The sequence below is a fragment of the Anoplolepis gracilipes genome, chromosome 12 (assembly GCF_047496725.1).
Source record: "Anoplolepis gracilipes chromosome 12, ASM4749672v1, whole genome shotgun sequence".
NCBI classification, from domain to species: Eukaryota; Metazoa; Arthropoda; class Insecta; order Hymenoptera; family Formicidae; genus Anoplolepis; species Anoplolepis gracilipes.
The window spans coordinates 4,040,430-4,067,423 of record NC_132981.1 but is presented as its reverse complement, the minus strand read 5'-3'; the positions used below and the strand labels follow the sequence as shown (position 1 = coordinate 4,067,423).

Below are 26,994 nucleotides of genomic sequence, written 5' to 3'. Positions count from 1 at the left end.
GGCGATTTAACGGAATAATTTAGTTGATTTAACGAAAGCTACGAAATAACGATTTATTTGCATATCAGACATTCGTATTCAATCGCGGGCGAATCCGAACGAATCTTGTTAAATTCGACTTCTATCATTGTACATGGAGATTTCAGTGATCTCATTATCTTAAAAATACGCAATATTATTGAACTTTAAGTGTTCACAATAATGTCTAAAATATCGAGAACGTTATATCAGCACATTGCATAGAGAATTAATATGATTTATTAATAATTTAATGACGAGCCACGTAAAAATAAAATTTAAAATTGTTGTTTGGAGACAGTTTATTGCATTATATACATTATAATCTCAGTCTATATATATGCGCGTAATTGTAAAAAATTTCACGAAAAATAATTTTTTTCTATATTTTTATACACACACATATATATATATATATATATATATATATATATATATATAATAATATATATGTTTAACATGCATGGATATACACACAATTTTGATTTTATAATAACTTATATTACCTTCTCTTTCCCCCTCTCTCTCTCTCTCTCTCTCTCTCTCTCTCATATGTATAACTTCCTTTATAAAACGTGATATTTTATGTTGAAACAGTATCAATGCGTAATAAAAGATTCATTAGCATAAAATGAAAATGGTTAAAAGCATCATATTTCTATTACAGAGACAATTATTATTTAACAATGTTATTTTCTATATTGCGTGAATTATGTTATCGCTTCTGATCTATTTTTAATCTGCTTTTTTATTATATATGTAATTGCCATTAAAACGATATAGAGAAATTTTATTGAGCGATTTTACAATTCAATAGAACACAAAGGTTGTATTAATCTGTATTGATGTATAATAAAACCTGTAATGTGAAAGTTTGAAAATATTTTAACTTTATAACAAACTTTGTCGGAAGATGAATAAGATTATTTTGACAAAATTCTTAGAAAATAAATTTTTTGCGTGGTTTAAACACAATAAAATGGAAAAATTATATATATAATTTTTGATATATAATTTTATAATCCATGTTGATTTATAATAAAAACTGTAATAAAAATTTGGAAATGTTATAACTTTACTGATAAAACTTTGTCGGTGTATGAATTGGATTTTTTAATGAAATTCTCTTCCCGAATTAATGAATGAGGTCGTGCAATTTTAGATAGACGCTTGGAAAAACCGCGTGAAATATCATTATTTGACTTTTGAAATAATACGAAGCGAAGTATATAAGCAACCGGACAGTGTTTCGACGAAAGTAAGTGAAAATTCACATTTCCGACGGCGAGAAGAACAATGGTCTTACCCTAGTGAAAGCATCTCGGCCGAAAGTGCGCAAGGGTGGCCGTTTCGTCCCTCTTTATTTTCGATTCGCGCTCTCTCGTGTCTCCCTGTGGGGTGTGTCATCGCGTACTTTTCTTACTTAGTTCCAAGTACCGCTATTGTGTTGACAACTTCCTCCGTAGCTGTTCTAACAGAGCACATTCCCCTTATTGCGGGCATACTTTTCGTTGACTCATCCGCAATTCAACGACCCTTATTTCGCAATCTTTAAACGCCTCTCAATGTCTCCTATTCGTGTATAATTTACGTTAATGCAGTAAATTGACACATTAACGCTACATTAATATTGCATATAAAGACAAAACCAATAATTAATTATATTAACAAGCTTGTTATATTTGTTTTATTATAACATTTTTATATATTTTCCTTTTCCTTTTTTTTGCTCTATTAAAAAAAATGTTTTTATATAATAAATGAAATCAATGCTGTAGAAAAAATTGTTCACAAAAATTATGCACGCATAGCTCGTTCTGTAAGAATTGATGTAAAAATTAACTTAACTCATTTATATAAATTGCATTTTAATAATCATTTACATAATTTATAATTACATAATTTTATTTTATTTAATAACGACTAGTGATTTCACGAAAGTAAAATATTGTTGCAGTTTTGTACTGCATCAGACTTTAATTGAAAACAATTAGAAGTTAATGTAACAAAATATCGTCAAGTGCAGTGATAATTCGAGGTCGAGCATGTGAGCTGTCAGATGAGGAAAATTAAACGAATTTTACGTTCGATAAGAGAAGAGAAATTAAAGAAATTAGAGAAGATAAGACGCAGGAATCTCTCTCGTTTTCTAACAATTTCGTTCTAAACGTGTCCATTTAGAAAACGTAGTCTTATCAAGTAGTGATTCTGTGTAACGCAGAAAACAGTCACTGAGTTAGAAAATCGTTTTCATCGATTGACCATTTGCTTATCCCCTTCTCTCGCCCCTCCTTCTATCGTCTTTTGCTTTTCTCTGCTAGAGTACGTATATAACTTGAACACATACATTTGTCCCGCCTAGGTAGGTAGATAGGTAGGTATATAAGTATGCGCTTGATCCGCTGCCAAGAAAACTCCACCTCGGGTTCCACCTATCTCAAATCAAGTTTTCGCTCATATTTTCTCGCCGCCAATATTTCCGCCTTGCTTCCCGCGCTCTACCGGAAAGCTTTGCTCCGGCATATGAAACATCCACCAATATTTCGGGCAAATAATCCCTAGTCATACAGCGCGTGCATTCTCGTAAATTCGAGACCGAACGTAATTTTCGGACTTTTATTGCGTTTTTTATGCGCCTGATTTCCATTTCGAAAGTTCTCTTGCATGCTCGGTTGGAAATGTTCGTAGAGCTATTACAAACTGTTGCAAACTATATAAATAATACGGTAAAAATTGCCACACACACACACACACACACACACACACACACTGCTAATGGAAAATGTAATTGGCAAAGTAATTTACAATTTACTTTGCATGGTAAAATAAAAAAAAGATTTCGGACTTGAAAATTCTTTATTTAAAAGTATTAATAAATTATTTCTGTATTTTAATTTTTACTGCACCATTGTACATATATATATATATATATATATATATATATATATATATATATATATATGTACAATGGTGCAGTAAAAATTAGAATACATTACAATTAATACATAGAAAAATATATAGAATATATTACAATTAACGTAAAATATCGTATGCAATAACTAAACGCGATCGTGTGACTTTGATAAAGTATTGTAAAATATATATATATATTTTATAATCGTAATCTATATGTATAAATTATGCGGAAATATATTATACAATACTTTATCGAAGTCACACGATCGCGTTTTAGTTATTGCATGCGATATTTTACGTTAATTCTCTAACTGTATGTGCTTCCAAATATAAAGACAAATACAGTAGCTGCATTGCGAAATGCAAGATCCGCAATACATTGTAGGATGTATGTGCTACGTGGAAAATGTATGCACAGCGGAGCAGAGAATATTACATTCACAAAGACAATGAGGCGAAAGCAAACCGCGCGGAAATTCTATAGCATCGTGTCAATCAATCCCTCACTTCGAGAACACCCAGCCGAGTAATATTATCAAAACCCGCTTACGGAGTTATGAAGATTGTACGTAATGCACTTTAGAGTTCGAAGTTACGAATACACGTATGAACATGTACACGGAGGATACCATCGTGCCAGGACTCTCGTGTGACATATACAAGAGGGAAAGAGGAGGTGCGAGAGAAGATGGCATCTGTGATGGCATCAGCTTTATGCTTTATGCTTTATGGATGTAGCCTGTATCCGCACGTGACACCGTACGCCCGCGGACATGATGTATGTCCTTGTTTGTTCTACAAATGATAACGTCGCCTTCAGAGCTCTCGGGGAGTTTTCTTGTTCTCGTAACGTAGCGGACGATCGAAGACAAATTCGTTTCTTCTCCCGGTCATATATTCTTCTGGAAAGTAATCCTGCTTGTACATAAAATAAGGTTGTACCCTCCTCATTTATTACGGATCATACATTTATATTTCTGCCACGACGCAGTTGACATTGACGTGTACCGTGTAGTTTGAAAATGCGGCGATAATGATATTTTTTACCATCGGGTCGTTTGGGAACTTTACATTATATCACAATCGTCTCTGTAGAAGATAAAATTATCAATCTTATATTATACTTTAAAAGAGAAATCTATGTTACACTTGAATATTCATGAAAACTCTTTGAATGTATATTCAAAAAGATTAAGAATAAATTTTCTCCGTTTCACTTTACACAATGCGGGAGTTTGATATGATTAGGATATGCCCTAACTCAAATTTCGTATTATCCGGATTTTCAATCCGTCTTGTCATTTTTATTGGACTTTTTAGGTATACATATATCCGGATTTCAACTGGTAAATCCGGATTTTTCAAATATTCGTATTATCCGGATATCTGGACAACTGAAACGTGTAATGCTTATTTTTGATATAAAAATTTAAGCAGCTTTCTCTCTCTCTCTCTCTCTCTATTTTTTCTTTTCTTTCTCTTTCTAGTAGAAAGATATTCTTAAAATAAATTAATAAATTTTCACAAAAAATTTTGAAAAAAATTGCTCTTTGTGTGTTCTATAAGAAGTGTAAATAAGAAGTCAAAACATATGTAATTCTCGTATATCAACGTTATAATTTTATAATCCATGAAATTTTATATTACATGTATGACAGAATCACGTTGCTAAAATACAATACGCATTTCCACGTTTGTTTCTCGAAGTAATAACGCTGACTTCTGACTCCACCAGTTCTTTTCTGCTCATTCTTTTTATTTTATTCTCGTACGGAGACAAAAGGTGCAGCTACAACAAAGATAAGCTTTATCTGCATTAAGAGCAACATAGTCGCATAATATCCTTAGTACAAACAGCAATAATAATTCCCTTTGTGGAATATGATCATAAATATAAAACGTATTTCGATACTCGCGTGGTTATATGAAATAAATAAAAATAAATTTTCCTTAAAACACTATTAACGTGAATAATTAATAATTTAAGATTAAATGCTGGTAAATCGATTGAATCATGTACAGCGACGATCTATCTTTTCGAATTGTACATTTATTGCGAGAGAATTTACCCATTCATGTCATATACGAAATAAAAACACGTAATTTAGATTAAATTTTATAATAAATATTGTATGCAATAATTCTAACAAAACGGTAATAAAAATAATTCAAATATTATATATGAAAGGAATATACAAATAACGAAATAAAAAAAGAACGGTTAATTATTTTACATGCTGCTAAAAAATATCTCAATAAAATATATCTTGAATTAAGCATTAATTCAAATAATGCTTATTGTTTCAGATCACGGAGGAGTACAAAGTACAACACTACAACATTTCTGACGATAACGAGACATATATTGCGAAGTCGCTATTACAATTTAGAGTGACGGAAAGCATGTTTCGCAAGGGACATCTACATCTACGCTGCACGGTCTTCATAGCAGAGATTTATCGAAAATCGGTGGACATGGACATCACCGAGGACAAACCGCGTCTCGCACCTATCACTGGCGTAAAATCACCACCATACGGTGGTGAGTAGCTTTACATACTATTTACTATTCTCTATTCTGATCTTATTTTCTTTAAGGATCTCTTTTAGTCCCTTGAAAAAATAATGCTTTTTATCTTTTTTTTATTCATAGAATTTATTTATTAATGGAAAGAAATAGTTCTATTATTTTTTCTGTCTTTTATTATTGTATATCTTTACACAATAATAAAATTATACAAATAAATTATCCTGAAATACATATATATATATATATATATATATATATACATTTGATTAATTTAATTTTTAATTCAATGTTTATTTATCTCGTTATAATTTAGGAATTATAAATTTGAAAAAATGTTTTAGTTAAATTTATAAATTCAGTTCTATGATATAATGATACGAAATATTATTTTGTGTAAACTATATAAATATTTAAAGACTATGGACTGAAAGACTGATGGTAGATATTTCTCGTTTTTCTGTGTATCATCCTAAAAAGTTTTCGAGATACTCAACAATCGCAAGCGAACAAATAACACTCATCAAGCTTACAATGGGCATAAAAGTTTCACTCACACGAACATTGCTGTGAAGATCGATGTTCTAAAAGAGAAACGAGTGGCAATGGTAAATAGAAAGACCGTCACAGCAGCGAGAGAATACTTTCTGAGCCATATATCGGCGTTTCGTCATGACATCGAATCAATGCATCGATAGCAATACGATCAACCATCTCCGACGGTACAAAGCTATGAAACCGGAACGAGCATTAGTTCGATATATCTATCGCTCGACTGTGGTAGTCGTGAAGCATGCGCTTACGAGTCGCGCGATGCTATTGAATTGAACGAACTTTGTTGATCAAGCTAAATGACACGGTGCAGGCGCACATAAATGCTCTTTCTATGCGCGAGTAACACAAGTCAAATGCGATGAATCGAGTCATGCAGTTGACTTTCAAATTTAACAAGACACAAAATTTCTTTTTACTTCTATGTATTTATAATATAATCGATTTTTTATTACATATATTTATTATTTATATATCATTTTATACTATCTATTATATTTTTATCATTTCATATATATTATATTATTCATTATTATATTATTTTATTATTATATTAATCATATTATATTATATATTTATTATTTATATATCTCTTGCAGATTCGTCCACAATCATAAACCCAATAAATATTAAATAAACAAATAAATATTTATTAGAAAATTATTGAAGCAACAATACAAGAAATGCATTCCAGTAATAATGGTAACTCACACATGTGAGACGCGCATGATAATCGGTATCGCGACTTCAGCGTTGATTTGCAGTCGTCTAATAAAGTATGATATACGATTTCTCTTTATCGTAATTCTCGAGGCGAATACTCGATGGTCGGATGCAGTTTTGCGAGATACGCGCAGACAACAGACGTTAAATACAGCTCTTAGAAGGAACATTTCTGGAAGCGCGCAAATGTAATAAGGCTAAGAGCGACAATAACATTTATAGCCCGTGCGACCCCATGAATGTATCGAGCCATGTGCAATCTTTCACATGAATCACACCGTCCAGAGACAGTTATGTGCTCTTTGCAGCCGTATCAGCCAAGAAGTCGCGCAGGGGTCACGATTGTTCCAGCTGAAAAAGCATAGCCGTTATCCAGTTACGGAAAATGGTCTCGCATCCGTCTTCCCGATCGAATCACTTCGCGGCGATTCATCCGTCACTCCGATTTAATGCGTGTCTTATTTCCGACCTTTAACCTCCCCCTCCCCTCCCTCCTCTCGTCTACCCCTCAGACCCCCGTCATCGCGCGTGCAGTCGCACGTAAACGCAAAAGTAGCGAAAGCAAATTCATTCCCCTTCGGAAGCAAAAAGATGAGTCATGGGGGATATCTCTCGCTGCGATTGTGCACGTCTCAGCGATCTTTACGATACGTAATATAGCAATCAATAACGCAATAAAGCGACAATGTTAAAGTTATACCTCCGAAACCGAATAAACTATACCAAAATCAATAGTTGCTGGATTTTAATTATAATTAATGTTACTCGCAAAGAATACATATATATATATATATATATATATGTGTGTGTGTGTGTGTGTGTGTGTGTGTGTGTGTGTGTGTGTGTGTGTGTGTGTGTGTGTGTGTGTGTGTGTGTGTGTGTGTGTGTCTGTATATACCTTGTACCTTGCAATTAATAATCATATATCTAGAGGAATATCTTTTGGAAAAGTAGCGTGTGACAGGCTTGGAAAGTTGCAGGATACTCTTTCTGACGCGTCCTTCTTTTCCATCTCTTCCCCGGAGAGATTTACTCAAGGCTGATAAAGAGCTGCACTATTTTTCTCTCTAATGATTTTTAAATTACCGAGCGGTTTATAAATAGGGGATTATAGCGGTAGCGCTGCGTTATATACACACCATATTTCCTCCTCGCGCACACAAAGCCCGCAAAACTTCCTGAAGATCCTTCGCCGCGAGCCATTAATCAATGACGAAGAGAGGTAAGGCCGAGTTACCCAAGTTATTTGATTGACACCATAAAGATCGTTAATAGCAAGAGTGCCATCGTATCAGCGCGGGTGGCGTACACATTTATCACACAATGTCGGTAACAGCAATTTACACAAACACAGGGATACGCGCGATGCGCGGTGTATCCCTCATTCGCGTAATTTAACGATGATTAAACTGCGCCTCATTACAAGAGGCAACAAAATGTAATTGAAATCGCTCGCTGGCCGATATCGATCGATTCTCTGTCAGCGCCTATTTGTACGCATAAACGCGGACGAGACTTCTCGCGGAATCATTTTTCCGTAAAATACATATCCAAGAGAGCACCGTTTGAGTATTAATTAAAATCCACTGGCACACGAATGAAATATCTCGATTGCCTGTGCGTCACTTTATCGCGTAATAATATCCGCGCGTGCCCGCGCAAAGGATATTAAATAAAATAAGAATAAAGCGATTATGACTCGGGATTATTTTCGCGGTGTAAAGACTTATTCCGTGGAGACCATAGCTATTTCTCTCGTCTCTGAAATTGTCGGCTCACTTAGGACCTGCCTTCATCCAAGCTTGCGGCGCCATTAATCAATGAGGAATTCAGCAATTAACGCTCTGGTTTTATTAAAGTTCCGCGGAAGTTCCGTCGCGTATAACCGTTGTTTATGTGCGTGTACGAACGATATTTGTGGAAATAGTATACTTTGGAAAATTGTGAATATTCGATTTACTTACGAACATAATTCTATATAATTAAAAATAAGCTTAAGTAAATTAATAATGTAGTAAACAAAAAGTACTAAAGTATTACGATGAGGACGTTTGTCCTCATCTGGCGCTTTCTCAGTGAAAAAAAGAAAGTGTAAATAATCAGAGTATAAATATTGATTGCAGGGTTAATCCTACAATTTTATGAGAAAGAAATTTTATATAAATATTCAAAAAATATCAAGTATCGACAACGAGATGGATAACGATAATGAAACACCACAGAAAAAATATACTTTCAATAAATTATTTTAATATCCCAGAGAGATCGGTCGCGTAAATTGCTAGTAAATACAATCCGTAACCGGTGCGTACTCGTCGTGCCACTAATCGAAAATCGACTGGATGAAAAATCTTTTTCATCAAAGAGAAATCATTCACGAAAGCAACCGATAATTTCGTTCGTTCGGAAGCGACGATAGCGGTTCTTTAGAACGCGCGGAGTGAATGATCAGCGCGTTTACGGTTTACATTGTCGCGATTACAGGACCGATTTCAGTCGCTACGCTCGCAGATGGGGAGACGTGATAAAAGTGCACAGCCGTGATCGGGGATTTCATCCGAGCCGATGGTGCCTACTCCTAGTCGCCGATACTATTACTTCGCAGTAAAAAGAGCGTAAACGTGACGTTAGGACTTAGCGCGAGTCTACAGCCGCACCCTCGCTCTCGCTTTCGCTATCCTTTACATCCGCTCTCTGATAGTTCGTCGAACTCTGTTCCTCTTTATATCATCGCGACGACGCCGATGTCGTCTTTTGTTGGCAGAACGAGCCAAGAAACCTACTAAAATCTCACGCCCTCGAGTCTTAATAACGTTACCGATCGTTCAGTGATGATACTCACGCTTGAGACGAGATTATATGAGACAGGGAAAAACTTATCGCGGACAGCAGTGTAATTCCGATGGCGATATATCGCTCGTTTAATGCAAATTATTGAGCTCTCAATCGCCAGCATGATGACTCTTATGCTTTTAGCACACTCATGCTGATAAAATGATATTATATAGTTTATTTGTCGTTAAATTTATCACAAATTGTATAATATTCAATATTGTGTAATATTGCTATTTTAAATGTACAATCGAGTGAAAAAAATATGGAATATTTTCCAAAAATTACAGTGATAGTAATAAACTTTGATTTTAAATTATATATAAATACTAGTTATGAAGTTTATATTTGACATATAAAATCATACAAACTGCTCTTTTATAAGCAATATTCATTTATTTGAGAAAAAATATGGTTAAAATATCATATCATATTGATATTTTATATTAAATAATTTTATAAACGATATTTAAAACATATAATTGTTGATATATAAAGTTGTATTACAAAAACTGGAAAAATATGACAATATATGATTTTTGATTATAAAATTTAATAAAACAATTACTACATTTCTCTTCTGATATGTAAACCCTAGGTAATTCAGCTTACCACAATATTTACCAAACACATCTCTTGCTTCTAGCCAAAACTGTATATCGCAAATCCGAAATACTCTGGCAAGTGTACTTGCTCGAGTCTAGTATACGTACGAGTGGACTCGTATCTGAGTTCGAAGTAGTTACAGTGTTGACACTGTTCGGCCGTGAAGATACGAGTAAATATAACGGAAATTGTGCGCGACGAGATGTGTCTTCTTGAATTATTTATACAACAAATACAAGATATCAAAAAATATTTAAAAAATCAATATATTTGGTTGATTTATAAATGCCGCTGTAGATAATTATTGAATCACTTTTTCTAAGAAACTAAAGCATTACCTATATACGATATCTAATTATTTTGTCTATTGCAAATAATGAAAAGTGTATCATTTACGAATCAATACTTATAAAGTTGTGCGAATTCAAACAAGAAAATAGTGCAGCAACAGCTAAAAAGATTTCTAATAAATAGTGAAAAGACAATAAGTGATCGAATAGTACTAAAATAATTTGTAAAGTTTTATTGTTGAGATATAAGTTTAAAAGATGAAGAACGATCCAGCCGTCCTTCCGGTTTTGATGAAGATGCTTTGAAAATGTTGGTGAAACAAAAAAATACACGTGCATAGCACGAACAATTTATTACAATGTTTTTTTAAATATAAAAATTCAATTTGTTAAATAAAACGGAACTTATTTATGAAAATTAACCAAATATTATAAAGTTTGAAATATAAAATATATTATGTACTCTCTTTGGATTTCCATAAAATTTGAATTATATTCTGAATAAATTTGTTTATTAAACTAAAATCTTGAATTTCAAATTATATTTGTTAACTATTATTATTAAATTTTATTTATATAAACGACAAAATATACAAATTATGATGAAAAGCAACCATCTCTCGAAAATATAAATTAAAAAATGCAAATAAGAAAAGATAATTTTGCAGACGTACATAAATTTGTAAATCACAGTGAGTGATTTCGTCGAATAATATTAAAATAGTGAAACATGGAAAGAGTTTGACGACCTGAATAAAAGAAGGCTATGTGCCCAGAGCGATCATAATTCATAAATCGTAGCGAGTTTCGAGTCGAGTCGTGCAATCGCACGTAGTTCCCTTTTTTTCTGACGAATTTGCATATCCGGTTCTGCTGCCGGCTCACGAAAATTTGCATGGCCGGCTGCGCAGCCAGGTAATGGAATTGGTATGGCAGTCTATAATCCGCATTGAGATCGACCGTCTGCTCAACCCGAAAATCAAGCGGTCTACCATCTACGATCGATACTGATAATAACGTGTACGCGCGGTATGACAATATGGTGAGGCTGGAAGATTAGAAATTCCTTCGCGCATCCCATATCCTATCAAGCTAAAGCAATTGGAAATATACGACGGACAGAGCTTTTAATAGTATCAATTTGGAATTTGAAATAAATGTATGCAACGTCGAAGTACAGTAAAGAGAGAAAAAAATCCATCTCTATCTGCTCTTCTCGTTACACAAACAATATCGATTCGATGCTTCATTTAATATTCCAGAAACCTTTTGTTTCATTCTAAAATGTAAGAGAATCAGACGAAGAACTTGACTGTGTAATCAAAAGAAAGAGTTGTATCTTCGAGAGAGAAGTCGACACCCAATATTTCAAAATTTCTTGAAATTCTCTAGATATTCCAAACACGATACAAGCAACTAGCAGATTAGAAATTCCACTGTATCTATGTCCAATCATTTCCATGAAAGCAAAGCGCCGGCAGGGATAGTCGTTAATATTCATCTCCGGCTGCCGGCGCTCTTTAGATTCGTCCTGTCCCCAGGAATTGGAAAGGAATCGTAGCTCGATACGTCTCCGGTAAGAAGACAGTCTGTGCTTTTTTTTCGCTTTTTCTCTTTTTCTTGTCCTTTTTTTTTTCCTTGTGCTCTTCGAGAACCCGTTCTCGTCCTTTTCCTGCAAGGAATCGGCACCCCATTGGTAGGATATACGTTTCGCATTATCGATGCGAAGCGAGTTCGCAGCCGCGCACTTCTCGAAGGTATCCCGGAATAGTAAGAAGTAAGCACCCGAGCGTGCGCGCGAATGTCGAAGTCTCTACAAAGTGAGGAAAAGGGCCTTGCGGAGAAGTGGCAGAAGAATGCGAAGCGAAACTTGAGCGCCGGAGGAAGGAAAAGCATCGCAGAAGGAAAGAAGAGGGGGGGAGAGAGAGAGAGACAACCTCCGCGTGAAGAGATTCACTTCGATTAGTAAGTTGAGTGTAAGCTCCATCTCTCCATCCGCCCGGATAGATTTCCTTCCTTGGACATTCGTAAGAAATTTTTTCTTATTCCGATATCGTTACGTACACGCCCTACAAATTGTGAGATACTCGAGAAAAGTTTAGCGAGATGCCAATTTAACGAGAGAGAGAAATTATTTGCACACTCTTTTTTTTGTTTTTTTTTTCTTCTTTACGAAACATCGTACTTCGATTCTGTAATATTGAGATGTTAATATTGATGCGAAGGGAACAAGTGCGTTGAGATATCTATTAATAATGTACTCCTGCGAAACTTGAGATCTCGCAAATTACCATCATAAAATGAGAGAGACCATGTAACTGTCACAGAGAGGCATGAAAATGCAGCCTTGTCATTACACCTTGACGAAATGCGCGCTAATGTTTCGAAACGCTTCGATGAGCACCATAGTTGCTCAATTTGCCAACTCTCACGAAAGCGAAGGAAAACAGACGAGGTGAGAGATCCCTTGCTCATTATTACGACGAAAGTTTCTGTTACGTAGACGTTCTCTTAGATTTTCTGTTCATTTGCACAATGGTAACTCGGAAAACAAATTCTATTTATTCCACGCATGATGAATTTATAATTAATTAGTTTATATCCCAAATGTCTCATATACCTGTATGTTGCAGAACGAAGGATTTTTTTATGTTGGTGTGTATAAAAGTTGTTTTCTTATCATATTCGTTTTTATTGTATTTTTTATATACATTTTTATCACATACTCACATTTTATATTGAAAAATACAAACAACAAATTTTTGAAATAAAGTTTACATATTTTCATTAAATTATAAAAAAAACAATGCAGCTTTATGAAAATTCCTTTTGCAAGCTATCTATGAGATATGTCGAGTATTCTACATATATCTATACACGCACACACACTCATTATATAATAATGTCAATATTAATCAATAAATACTGCATATTTAATTATCAATTGTAATCGTTTTAATAATGAATCCATTAATACTTATCAATTATGTACCATGTGTTAATATGCATCACGAGTCATGATTATTTATACAATTGAAATAACGCCGGAAAATAACATTGCGCTTAAATAAATAAACCGACAATAATAAATGATGATATTAATAATATTATATATCTTTTCTCTCGCAGTAATACTAATTCTTGTCTTGTAAATATAGATTATTTACATTTTCCTTTATACGAGAACACAATTATTTTTTCGATCTCGGTAAAACGTTCCGGAGACGTATTTCGAAATTACTTCCTTGGATACGAGTGCTAGTCATTGTATCGATTCCGTGTTTCAATCAGCGGGAATTTTTTCCTGACATAAATGTTTCATTTGCATGCAAATAATGTCTGCTCTCATGCATGCAGCTCTAGATCTTTTGTCTTGTTTTATTATCGATTCAGGTGTAAATTCGTGATAGTCTTATTCCATTGTTTACAAATTGCGCTGAGCCAACGAGTATAAGAGCATATGATATTCGTACATACAAATTCTTTCAATTTTGCGGCGTTTTCATTTTTTTATCTACGAGTTCTTTCACCAAATTGAGATTGACTTTTCTTCAATAAAAATCCAGTTAGGCAAGAGAGACACAATTATATATTATTTCTTTTTTTTATTTTCTTCATTATTTAACATTGATACGTTCATAAAATATTATAACGTGTCTTTTATATATATATATATATATATATATATCTCATGTAATGAACACAGAGAGAATTAATCTGTAAACAATTCAACGAACAGTTGCAATATCGCTGTCAACAAAAAGGAACTGCGCGAATTTGATCGAATTTGTTGCGAAAGATTTGATAAACCGCGTGAGGATGCAGGGATGAAATCTGCATGTTCTGACAATCAGAACGAAACGATTTCAAGTATCCCACGAATTGGCAATTTGATTGAACGTGGAATGACTTATCAGAAATGGAAATCAAATTTCGAAACAGGAAACGGTGGATACAGTACAAAATCGACTAGCAAGTTCGTCGCGAATGCGATGCAATATATCTCGCTTTATCCGTTGACATGATCATACTTCGCGACAGTTGCATGCTGCGAGCACTAACTAGATCATACATATTCGTGACGAAGTACTTCATTTATTCGCTTTCATTATCCCTTTATTCCGTCAGAAATCTTTCATCATTCTCTCTTTCGTTATGTTTTATATGAAAGGATTCATATGGATATATCTTTATTACAGTATACTCTATTAAGACAATGAAAAATGAATATATTACCCGTCATATAACACAAATTTATTGATAGTATAAAAATATATAGAAAGTTATAAAAAGAGCGCCAAATAAAACAGACTACACAAGATGTAAAAAAATTAGAGATATAACAAATTTTGTTGCAAGAAAACTTATTCGATAGCAAATGATTAATATGATTGTCGTCGAAGTCAATAATAAAGAAAAAAAAATATCCAACACAGAGCTGCATTCCGTTTCATTTAGCTGCCGAAAGTTACAGACGTATCGGAGGAAAAAACTTGTTTTCGACAAAAAAAACCAATTACACCTGGTCAACGAAACAGTTATGAAGGGAACCGTCGACGAGTAACGGGTTGATGAAAGACAAGCGCCAACCATGCGTTCATTTCCACTTGTGTCACGTCTCCTCTGGTCCGAACCACTTTCCTCCTTCTGCGCTTTGCTTCAACGTGTTTACCCTAAGCGATTCAGCGACGTATAACGTTGTAATGGGTTATACGTGGCGTCGAATGCGTTATGACAGAGGGATGCGAGGCGCGTCCAAGCCCTCTCTTTAGTCTAGCATTCGAGAGGAGGTGGTTGGCGCGGCGTTAACGGCGTTGTGGCACTCGAGGTGAAATTTCAGGCTCCCGAAAGCCGACATTTCCGACTCGATGCGACCCGACAAATAATTGGCCATCCGCCAAACATCGACTCTACACGTGCTAAACGTCATCGCTAGGCGGACTCGCTTGGAGAACGCGCCGATGCGACGAATTTCGTCTCGTGATTTCCGTCGCGCCGCGCTGTGTGTCACACCAGACATGTGACGATGAACACGTAATTCACGTGCGATGACATGCCGAAAGCAATAGTCAATGTACACACACAATATATATATATATATATATATATATATATATATATATATATATATATATATATATATATATGACATGTGCAGTCAACGATGGTTTGTGTACGACTACACTTTATTTTTGTTATGTAGGAAACCCGTGTTAACAATTGTCACTGCCAATTTTCTTTTTATCATACGATAAACGATGACTTGCTTTGCGAATTATCGTAATAATTCATAAAGAAGTGAGTAATCTATGAGAGAAAATTATTTGCAGATACAGCAAAATTGTGACAATTTGATATCTCTAAAGGATTATAACGAATTATAATCTTTTTAATTATTTATTCTGAGAAGTTTCATCTTTAATAGTTGAAATATTTTTTTCTAATACATATATATATATTTTTCGTTACATTTTAAGCTTTTCTCATTTATAATTCTCAAATAAATAATAAAATTACAAAAGAATATGAGAAAATGAAATTAATAGAGTAAGAAATAATTAAACAATTAAGTTATCGATCTGAATAGAGACATTTACCGTATTACAACTGCAATATTAATTTTGCAGATTATCTAATTCGCTATTATAACGCAGTAATAGTTAAATGGGGCAATGGTCTGCGGTTTAATTAGGTAACGGGTTAAGCACACACAGGTGCTATTTACCACGAGCTAAGTGAACCGTAACGAAGGTAGCTCATTGAATGAAGTGCTTCGGAGGTCGATTGACGGAGAAAGAGAAAACGTGTCGTGAACAAAGTAATTTTTCAAACGAGCAAGCATTATTCCTGAGTTAAGCCGATAAATGAGTTTATTGAACGTACACGTCGGCAAAACAAATTCGATATAAAATTGACCTGTATTCGCGCATATTGGATCGGCCAAAAAGTAATGTTGTTTTGCAATACAAAGAACTATTCCTAAATTAGAATATATATATATATATATATTCTGAAAAAATACGTGGTACAAACATTAAAAAAAATTTCTTACCGCGGTTTATATCATATTTTTCCCTTTGCAGAAATAAAAAAAAACATATATGCTCAAAAAATACACTTTCTTGTCACTTATTTTCAGAATAAAATCAATTAAAAAAGTTTAACCAAACTTAATGATTGTTTTAATCGCGCGTTGAAGTGTCAGCTTTGAAAATATGTATATGTTTTATAGCTTAAAAATAGTGCTTTGTATTGAAAAAGAATGTCATCTATTGCAAAAGAGTGACATTATTTTTTCGTCAATACACATATTTATTTTGTATGCACATATATGTACTTTAGATGAAGAAGAGAAATTATATTACGCATATCCGGCATCACAAATTAGAATTTCCCAAGCGTGACGTGCGTGAGATATCGTTAATCTCGTAATTAAAAGTGCAAAGCTCCTAGTTCGCGTCTGCTCGATAACTCTTGCAATTATTTCGAGAAGCGAATAATTTATGTAATTATACAAGCATATTATATCTCCACCCTCGCTTCCGTCCATTTAGTAATGATCAATATTTCACGCGCGAATGCGTGACGTGTGAGATTCTTTTGTTCCTACGGGACTCATAAAAAGTCCATTTGCAGACGGGGAAAGTCACGACGACATTGTCTTGTATCTCAGAACATAGAAAGATAATATCCGTTCACTCTATAACGCTGATGCGAAGAAAACTTACGCTTCTCCTGAGTATACCTTCTTAAAAATTGATGCTTTTATCACTGTGCACCGCGAAATCGATAAAGTCAGTAGAAACTTCTATATTCCGTTTTGAAACAATGTTAACCTGCTTTAATGTCAACAAAGTTGTGACACATCTCTCCGAGACCTTCTCTCTCTTTTTTAAAAAGAAGAGAAATTAAATAAGAGAAACCGAGCTTATTTTATAAAAACCTCTGTGTTAACTCAATACATCTTTGTTTTCTTTTCTTATATTATTTAATAAAAAAAAGAAAAATTTTCAATTTGATCTAAATTGTACGATAATATTTATTCTATAAAGCATATAATGTCATAAATGACTTGATATTTTTGTGACGTACCAGTAAAAATTATTTAAAAGTTTCACGCAAAAAATTCGTTTAAATAATTCAACTTATTTTCGATTTTGTACACATATCCTTATTAATACTTTAAACTTGATGACGTGCAGTGAAAACTTAAAGAAACTATAAGTCGCGATGCACGTACAACGAAGAGTCGTAAACTCAGCCAAAGTATTTACGAACATGTCGCACATACTAAAAACAAATTCTTTTTACGATCAACTTTCCGACCGCACTTATGGTTATATTATTTTTATTGAAGAAAGCACTGTAATAAATTAAAAACAGATTTATATTATAACCTATGCAACATATATCTAATTAAAGAGAAGAAAAGAAGAATAAAAGTATTAAATTAAAGTTCTACAAACTTTATTTTCTATTTTATAAAATAAAAATACTCCACAATTTTTACAGTTAACATCTATAATTAATTAATATTATCCTCTTTTAATTCTCATATAAATCTGCAGCTGTTAAATTTATGGAGAGAAAGATGTAATGTTTAAAGAACGTTCACACATCGTGTCTCGTTAAACGAATAATAGCAAAGAAACAAAACGACGTTTAATCGGATTAAGAAGCGATAGTGCAGATTGCAATGTCACTTGCAGTAGCATGAAAAAGGTTGAGATCAAGTGGGATCTTATGAGAGTTGTTCTCTTGTTCAACGAAATATAATAAATAGCATGTTGTGACCAATTCTGGCAGACCTCCAGACTGTTGCCGACATATGAATCGTCGCTGGAAGTTATAAAAGGGATATGTGCTCAGGGATGTAATATTCGAGGGTGTAATCGAAAATATAATGTACGAGATAAAAGGGCATAATAATAGAGATTTTCGTATTAAAGCGATAGGAATTTAAATAGAGCATCTACGGTATTTTTAAAGAAAATATAGGATCTATTATAACAATGCGTGCTATAAAAACACGATAATGTTGCAAAGAGAGGGAGAGAGTTTTCATTTTACTTTAAATCTTTCTCTCTCTCTATTGTTATACGTGTGTGCTTTCACGACAGCCGGATTTCCCGGAATATTTTCTCGCTTCTGACATAATGAAATATATACAGCTAAATCGACTTCCTGTTATTCAAGTAGACGTATTAATCTCACAAGTGCCACTTTTTCTCTTCTCATAACTACAAGTGCCACTGTCCCCATCGAGTTTATTAATCCAATGAGCCATGAGTGTAGAAATACGCAGTTGAACGTCGGTAGATTTATCACGGCAGCGGACGAAGACGAATGTCACCCGCAACAATTAATGACTATTACTTCTCCGCAATAATAAAAGCACGAGAGAATCATTGTTAATTCGACCTGTTGTTTTACGGCCACAACATAACGTGTGATTATTAATAAAATAGGTTTGAGGAAATGAAAATTTGAAAACGCGTATCGATTGATGGAATTTGAGATGGAAATATATGTCGATAATACTTTGATAACGAGATTTTTTCAACGATTGTAATAAATCATTTTTGTATAATTAAAGGTATCTTTGGTTTTTTTCCCATTCTTTTTGTAGGATTACAATAATGGATATACATATATAATTGTTAATAAAAATAGAGATGATAAACATTGCATACGCAGTGTTTATAATGCGTATTCATTTTCATTTAATTGAATTTGTAGCAGGTCAAGCGTGAGAACTTTAAATTGTGAGATTATCTTCGAAATCCAGTCGCTAAAACTTAAATCCTGTAAAAAGTACTTTCTCGTTTCCATTATAATTCTTTTGCTTCGGTTATCTGTAAATTGATTAGCAAAGTCTGTTTAAAAAGTCGACTTTAAGTATTGCGTAAAGACGATTAAAGCGTAGCATCGGAAACTTGTTAATCTCGTTGAAAAATTGTAGATAGGTAGCAGTATAGCTGAATTATGATCCGCGGAAAGGGAGGGCGAAATTACAACGGCCCCATAACTACAGTTCGCGCTCGTTTCAGACTTCACAAGGCGCAACCGTTCAAATTATTTCCTCGTTCTAGGGAAATTACTATCGTGCACTTTTTGCTGAGGTTCTTTGCATCTTTCCCCGCCGACGTTATCCGACGGGACGACCAGCATGGCCCTTCCGGTAATTTGCTTTTTCCCTTCTCTGGTTTGCTTGCCTCCTTTCTGCACAGCGTGCTGCCCGCTACTCTTCCTCTTTCTTGAAAATTTAATCGCGGAGCCGCGACGTCGCCTTTAATGCGATTCTTCGCCGCGTTCCTTCTTTTACGTTGCCTCGTTTTACCGAAGTTTTATTTCATGCCACCGACATCCGCCAACGCGAGACTTTCTAAAAGAGCCATCCGCGTCCGTTGAGGTTAATAACGGCAACCTTCTTCAAAGGACACTCGCTGGATCTTACGTAAAAAGAAAAAAAAAATATATATATATATATATATATATACACCAGTGTTTCGGAATTGTAGGATCGATCGCTTAATATCACCAGCGCCATCGAGAAGCCAGAATAAATCGGTTTTCGATATTAACGAATGCCATTCCATGGATTGGTTAGCGAAATTAAATACGTTCTCCAGTTTGTATGAAGGGGAATCACGGTCTAAATTTTGCAATCGTAAGCTGAATACGAGAACCAATTTCGACTCTCATTCAATTTCGTCCTGCTTCAACTCTCCGTTCAAATACGTTAACGTTTTAAACATGCTTACAAAGAAATGTATAATATATTACCTTAGTCTAGCCAATCGTGAAATCACGAGTCATTATAAGATTTTTGTACTTTCCTAAGAAATCCCAACTCTCTTTCAATTAGTTTTCATAACTTTGCGTGGAGCGTCTTACAACGATCTCATAAAACACGAAATAAACATTCATCATAGATATTCATCGGAATTTAAGATTAATAATATATTGCACCAAATCAATAATTCAATCTTTAATTAACTATTCTTAATAATTAATAATAATTAATTAATAAGAAATTTAATTTCAATAATATAAATTATATAATAATTGTTTAATACCAGCCGTATTAAAATTTATTTGAATATAATATATACAATGTATTAAATATGTTAAAAAAATGAAAGAATCAAATTTTATGATTTACTTAAATCTGACTCAAAGTTGAGATTTTTTTTTTTTTTATTCTTCACGTTTAACTATATTTCTACAATGCGCACAGACGAAATCAACAACTCAAATTACTGTCTGCCCGTTTCACGACGAATCAAATTACTTAGCCGTTGGCAGTACATAGGGCCGTAATTGCGAAGGAAACTTCTCAAAAGATGCTTAAGTTCGGCAAAACTTTCTCTCTCTTAGGCTCGTTCTCAAATTTACATTTTCCATGTTCTAGCGAAGAAGACTTTGCAGTCTACGGCGACTTTTACCGATGCACCATCGGCGAGGTATAATTAAACTTGTCGCGTATCCTTTCGGGACATCGCGTCTATTATTCGAGATTGTAGTGCGCGCCCAGTCTCGAGTACTATGTCGTGATCTATGTCGACACGTTCCATAAAATTTCATTACCCTTTCGCGGTTCGTTAACATGCGACTACTTTCTGTTGAGCAGGAGCGAACGGATGCCCCGGACAGAATTGGCCCTGGAATGGTAATCGTGGCACGGCGATAATAATGGCCGTCGCGGCGGCCACCCTGTTCCTGATGATGACATCGCTGACGATAACGGTACCCCCGATAACGAATGTACTACCGAGAAACGAGCCGACGGTTAGCAGGTAGCTCACGGGCATCCTTCATGAAGATATCGCTGCCACTGTCTGATCCGATTACATCGTCCATGTAAAACCTAGTAGTCTAGGGCTTCCAGTTATGTATGTTACTATGTATAGAATAGATAGTGGAATAACGATGATTTTTATTCTCTCGAAGAGCCTATAAAACGTGAAGAAGATTGACGTAACGCTAAGCGAAATCAATCGCAAGACTATCCCATAACTCGTATACCGTTACTTTTGAACGTGTTGTCTTTCGATGTAAATTGTTGATCGCTCTAATAATGAAAAGGGGGAAACCAATGATAGATAAAGCAATGTCGGCCGAGATGTAGACAGAAATAACGGCTATTCTTAAGCAACGAAGTGAACATGAAATTGTTACAAGCCGAGAGATCAGCTTTATTTGTGTGATTAAAGAATGACAGATGTTTTGACAGATAGGAGGAAAATGATGGAAGTTCGACTTCTGTTCATATTTTCATTTGAATTCTCCGACGAAGCATAAATGCGATATTTATTAGTGCTCGGAGTGTTCACAAAGTGTCAAATATAGATTATACACAGGGGTAATTATAATAACTGATATACACATATATATATATATATATATATATATATATATATATATATATATAAATATAATAACGTTAGCGCAGTAACGAGCGGCGTTCTGCTCAATATTCGCTCCTTTTATGATGTCTGACAGAAAATGCATCAAGATATAGGTACCGATTTGTAATCTGTACAAATTGTAATAAATTATAATACGAACTGTATATTAGAGATTTCTTACTTTATTTATTGACTCATCATCACTGCATGTTTTACCCTGTATAGTTTAATTTTTTATCGTGTTTTTTTTTTAAATATTTACACACAACAGAATCCTTTTTCCATCGAAAAATAAAATAAATTCAAACGCGTGAGGTAAGTTTATTTTATCTATCTACATTATCTTCGTTGTGTGTTATCTTTTCGTGCAGTGATCATCTCATTGACCTATACATGTACCTGCTAGAGCACTTTCATTAAAGAGTTCTAGTATTCGTATGCATATATTTTGCTCGCTGTATAAACACTTACAATCAGATAGTAAAGTAAACCGGAATAATTTCAGATTCAGTGTGCTTTTAAGGCTAAGCCTCAATCCAGAAGATGCTTTCAAACTTTCATACCTTCAAAGCGAGTTAACGTTGACTCATTCACTTTACGTAAGTACGCGCGCGTTTACACGAAACACTCTTAGCATTCGCGTCATAACGGCTTAACATAAAAATAATTATCAGCCTGCTGCATCAATAAAGCTTTATCTACGAAAATGTTTCTGTATCCTAAATGTTTTGCGTTTCGCAGAAACATTTTAACCTTTACGATTATCCATGTCAATCCCACGAGGATTCTAATTGGACTAATCTCGAACCGGAGCAAAGTGCTTAACATATGAAAGCATTTCTCGCTTTTCAAGCGAGAGTATATGAAGACCTATTCGTTATATTAAAACGCCTTTAATCCTGTATTAGTTTATTAATTAGACCTTTAATCAGTGTGTATACATAGGACTTTCCAAGCTGAGAATATACACACGATTCCTTTTAACGTTTATTATTTAAATATTACCAGTTAAAAAATATAAGACTTCGCCTTTTAAAATATCACCAGATTTTTATTCAATTTTTTAATGTGTAATTGCATCAATTTTTTAGTATTTTTCAAGAGTTTTATTATAATTTTTTAAGGAGATTCGACGAGTAGTTTAAGAAGCCTTGTTGAAAATCGAATACAATCTTGCGGACAAGGTAGAGAAGGAAAAGAAACAGGAAAAAGAAGGAGAGAAAAGTCGTGAAAGTAGACGCGCGTGAGCGGATTAACCACTCCAAAGGGATTGGCAAATTGCAGGAACTGGGCTTATAAGCGTTTCCACTCGTAAATTAGGTTACCCGTAATTCCGCCTCTCCGCCAAAACCGATGTATATCGTCCATGTATGACGGAAACTAGCGCTGCAGAGAGTGGGAAGAAAGACGAAAACGTAATTGCGATCGCCGTCGAAATTGACGTTAATCAAAGACGCACGAGAACGTAACGATGCAGGTAGCCATTCGGTCCACTCGGTTCGTTGCCGAAATTAAAACTCAGCTGCGGCTATGCAGTATGGGCCGCACGTGTCTGATGTATCGCACGTGCCGCACGTGCGGTTCCACTACTTAACGTCGCGTGACACATGGCTCGCCGAAACCTTGATTTAAACTACTTGCTACGACATTTAATATCTTATCGTCTCGCTTATTCGAATTATCGTCACATTTTTCTACATTTATGGAAGGTATCATAACATAGACGTATCCCCATTCTTTTTTTAAATGACATATTAAGGAATATGAAAGTTCTATACGTCTTGCATCTTATAATAAAACTGTGTATTAAAATTGATCAATAATTATTATAAAAATAATTTCTAATAATTATGGAAGTAAATATAAAATATTTAGACATATTCCTATCAAATGCGTATTTTAAATTATTTTTTTCTCATTCCCATAAAGTTGTGATTTCGAGTCTATGCTCCTATGTTGTGGAACTTTTGATATTATGTGTAAGTAGTTGTAAATACATACAAATAATAAAATAATATATATATATATATATATATTATATACAAAGATATATGTATGTATAGACTATATAAAAATATTATAAATTCATAAATAAAATTTATTTATAAAACTATTTGAGGTAACATGCTATGCAAAAAAATGACTACAATGATACAGAAAAATTTATAAAGTTAATTAAAAATCATTTGTTTTTCTATTAAAAAATTCCGTTTATATATATATATATATATTATATATAAATCGTAATTTAATTATAAAATTTAAATGCAAAATATGAAACTATACTGTTAAAAACTTTTTATATAAAATATAAACAATTAAAAATTAATAAGCTTATTTTCTTAATAATTATATATCTTAATAATTTCAACTTTTTCTAATTAAATTAATGTAATAAAATGTAACACAATAGACCTCTGCTGTTCTGTTGTTTCTATTGTGCTAATAGTAGTAATAGAATATCTCAGAACTTTCGCAAGAATTATACTCCCGTGGTATAATATATAATATAATTTGCATTGATATACTGAATAGTTTACAACACCCCTCGAGTACTACACCTATTTCAATAATTGAAGAATTAATACCTCTCCAAGAGTATTAAGGACAACCGCCGCGAATACCTTGAAGCAGGTCTTATCGTAAAGCCCTGGACATCTTATCCGATGAAAGTTTATACCGAACTGAAACTATCTATTACTCTTAGAGTTCGTTGAATCGTGTTCCGGAAAGAAGAAGAAGAAGACAAAGAGGAACAGGGAAAAGCTGCAGATCGCCATTCCGATACTTAATCCACTCGGCTACGAGGCATCAAATTACTTTTAGTAGAATCTAAAAGCCTTGCTTTCCAAAAATGCCTCGTCATTTTATTGCAAAACTGCCATTACATCTACAATTTATAGAGATTAATGCATTGTTCGAAATACATTTGCATCTCATTTATCCGATAATATTAAATATTTTTGTCATTGTCACAGTATAATTTTTTCAGTAGATATGTATACAATAAAACATTTTACTTAACACCAATAATTTCTTTTAAATTTACTTTTAACACTACAAATTTAATACATAAAATTTTATAAACTATATAATGTTAAAATATTTCTTATAAATTTCTTATATATTCAATATTTAAAAATTATATTTCTTATAAATTCGAAATCTTGTTTTCCTAATACCACAATCAAGTTTCTCTGCTAAGAATTTCACACAATATATATGATATTAATATTTTGATATTAATCTCTTGTAGAACACATTGTAAATCTGTCAACAATTATAATTAGATAAACAGATTGGAATCAACTTCTAAAATGTTGCAAGTGTTTATATATATATATATATATGTGCTATATATATATATAAAGCACACGCTGCCATCAATTTACTTGGTTTACGCATAGTAAAAATCGGAAAGCATTGAGCCATCTCGTTAACGATTTCTGCAATTCAAGCACGCTTTCGATAACTGGATGCGTCAAAATCTGTGACCAGTGACAATATCTAGCGTTCGTTACATTCACGTTAGTTATCTCCAAGCGACCAGTTTCGTCCAATTAAAGTCACATAACAAGAGCGACTAAAGAATACAAATCGCAGCATTTACGGCGAAAAATCTGACGACGTTGAAGTACCCTACAAATGAAGTGTGTCAACGCGTTCTAATTGAAATATAATTGGAGCATTGGCCACTCCGCTTCGACGCATTTCCGTGAAAATATAAAAATGTAATTTATTACACAATTCGAACAAACTCTTATCATTTTTTCAAACTCTTGTCAATCGTTACACACAGCTTCGAAGCATAATACTTTGTGCTGTACTTCTAGTTCCATCAACTTGAATTGCTAGTTTAAGTCCCGATCTAGCACGAGTCTTAGGTCAGACTCGGTTAACGTGAGTTTCTATTGGCGAAGTTTGGTCGAGTTAAAGAGATCTAGTGCACAATAAAACAAGACATTATGCATTCGTACCACGATATAACGTGTCTCGAAATAGCAAGAGAAAATTAAGCAACGAATCGTTTAACGTGAAAATAAATGTGGCAAAAATAAATTCTTGCATACCAATATATCGAGGATCTATTTTAATCTATTTTAACCGACATATAAGCGACTTTAATATTACATTACTCCAGAGCTCTAATCGTACGATAGATCTGAATAAAGTTTTTCATTTGTACCAGAAAAATCGGTAAATATCATTGATTTGTTATAGCAAAAAGGTTGATGAACGAGAGGCGAAATTGTCCGAAATGTAATACGTAGCGGAACAAAGAAAAAGAATCGCGGCAGAGATGGACGAAAGGAAAGCGGTAAAAAAATAGCAAAAAAACGGACACGATAAGGGAAGCACGAACACGCAAGACTGCCGACTTGGCACGCTAGAAGTGAGAGGATATGGACCGTTTCCGTAAACCATCAAGAAATTGCATTAACATGGTTATCGCCGACAGCAAAGACAGAAAATTCCCTTAGGATTCGTGCGGCTCCTTGCTGCGGGAAAACTTTGAAGAAAAAAAAAAGTGCGACAAGACGAGGAAAGTTGAAAAGTTAACGGCTAATAAGTCGCCTCCACTGAGAAATTTCACAACAAATATTTGTTTTCTCGCTATTTACATTTTTTACTGCTTTTCGCAAATTTTGAAAGAAACGTAGTTACTTTATACAAAATTTTTTTGAAATTATGCGGTTCGATAAAATTATATTTGTATTCGTATATCATCAGCAGCTTGTTTGTATGCAATTCTACTTTAAACAGAGAACTGCAAAAGTAATTTGCGAAAATGAAAGAATAATTGTCTTTTAATAGATCGGCATAAAACTACATTCGAATATAAAAAAAATACAAATGAAAGAGATCAAAGAGATAGTACATCATTAGAATAATTTGAAGAAGGACAACATTGTGTGTTCACATTCGAGGATGATGTTGGTACCATCGATTCCAAATTAGTTAAAATGCAAACGCAAGCAATTCGTAATTGGCGATAAACTGTTCGGGTAGAAAAAAAATTAACGGATAAAAAAGGATCGAAATGTGATCTTTCCTTTTTTTCCGCCGTGAATTTATTTACGTTTTTTTTTTTTTTAGTTTTCTGTTTTTTACCCTCTCA

The 26,994-nt window shown here is 33.8% G+C and overlaps 1 protein-coding gene across 2 annotated transcripts in view; it reads left to right on the top strand.

The window, feature by feature from the left end:
* The window catches only part of LOC140671784 (neural cell adhesion molecule L1), a 151,543-nt gene extending 129,488 nt beyond the window's left edge, over positions 1–22,055 (top strand). For both annotated transcript variants that reach the window (XM_072903390.1, XM_072903389.1), the window contains exons 5-6: positions 5,242–5,476; positions 21,098–22,055. In XM_072903390.1, the coding sequence (XP_072759491.1) occupies positions 5,242–5,476; positions 21,098–21,267 (405 nt within the window). In that variant the 3' untranslated portion in view covers positions 21,268–22,055. The remainder of the gene's footprint in view (positions 1–5,241; positions 5,477–21,097) is intronic.
* Positions 22,056–26,994: the final 4,939 nt, after the last annotated feature.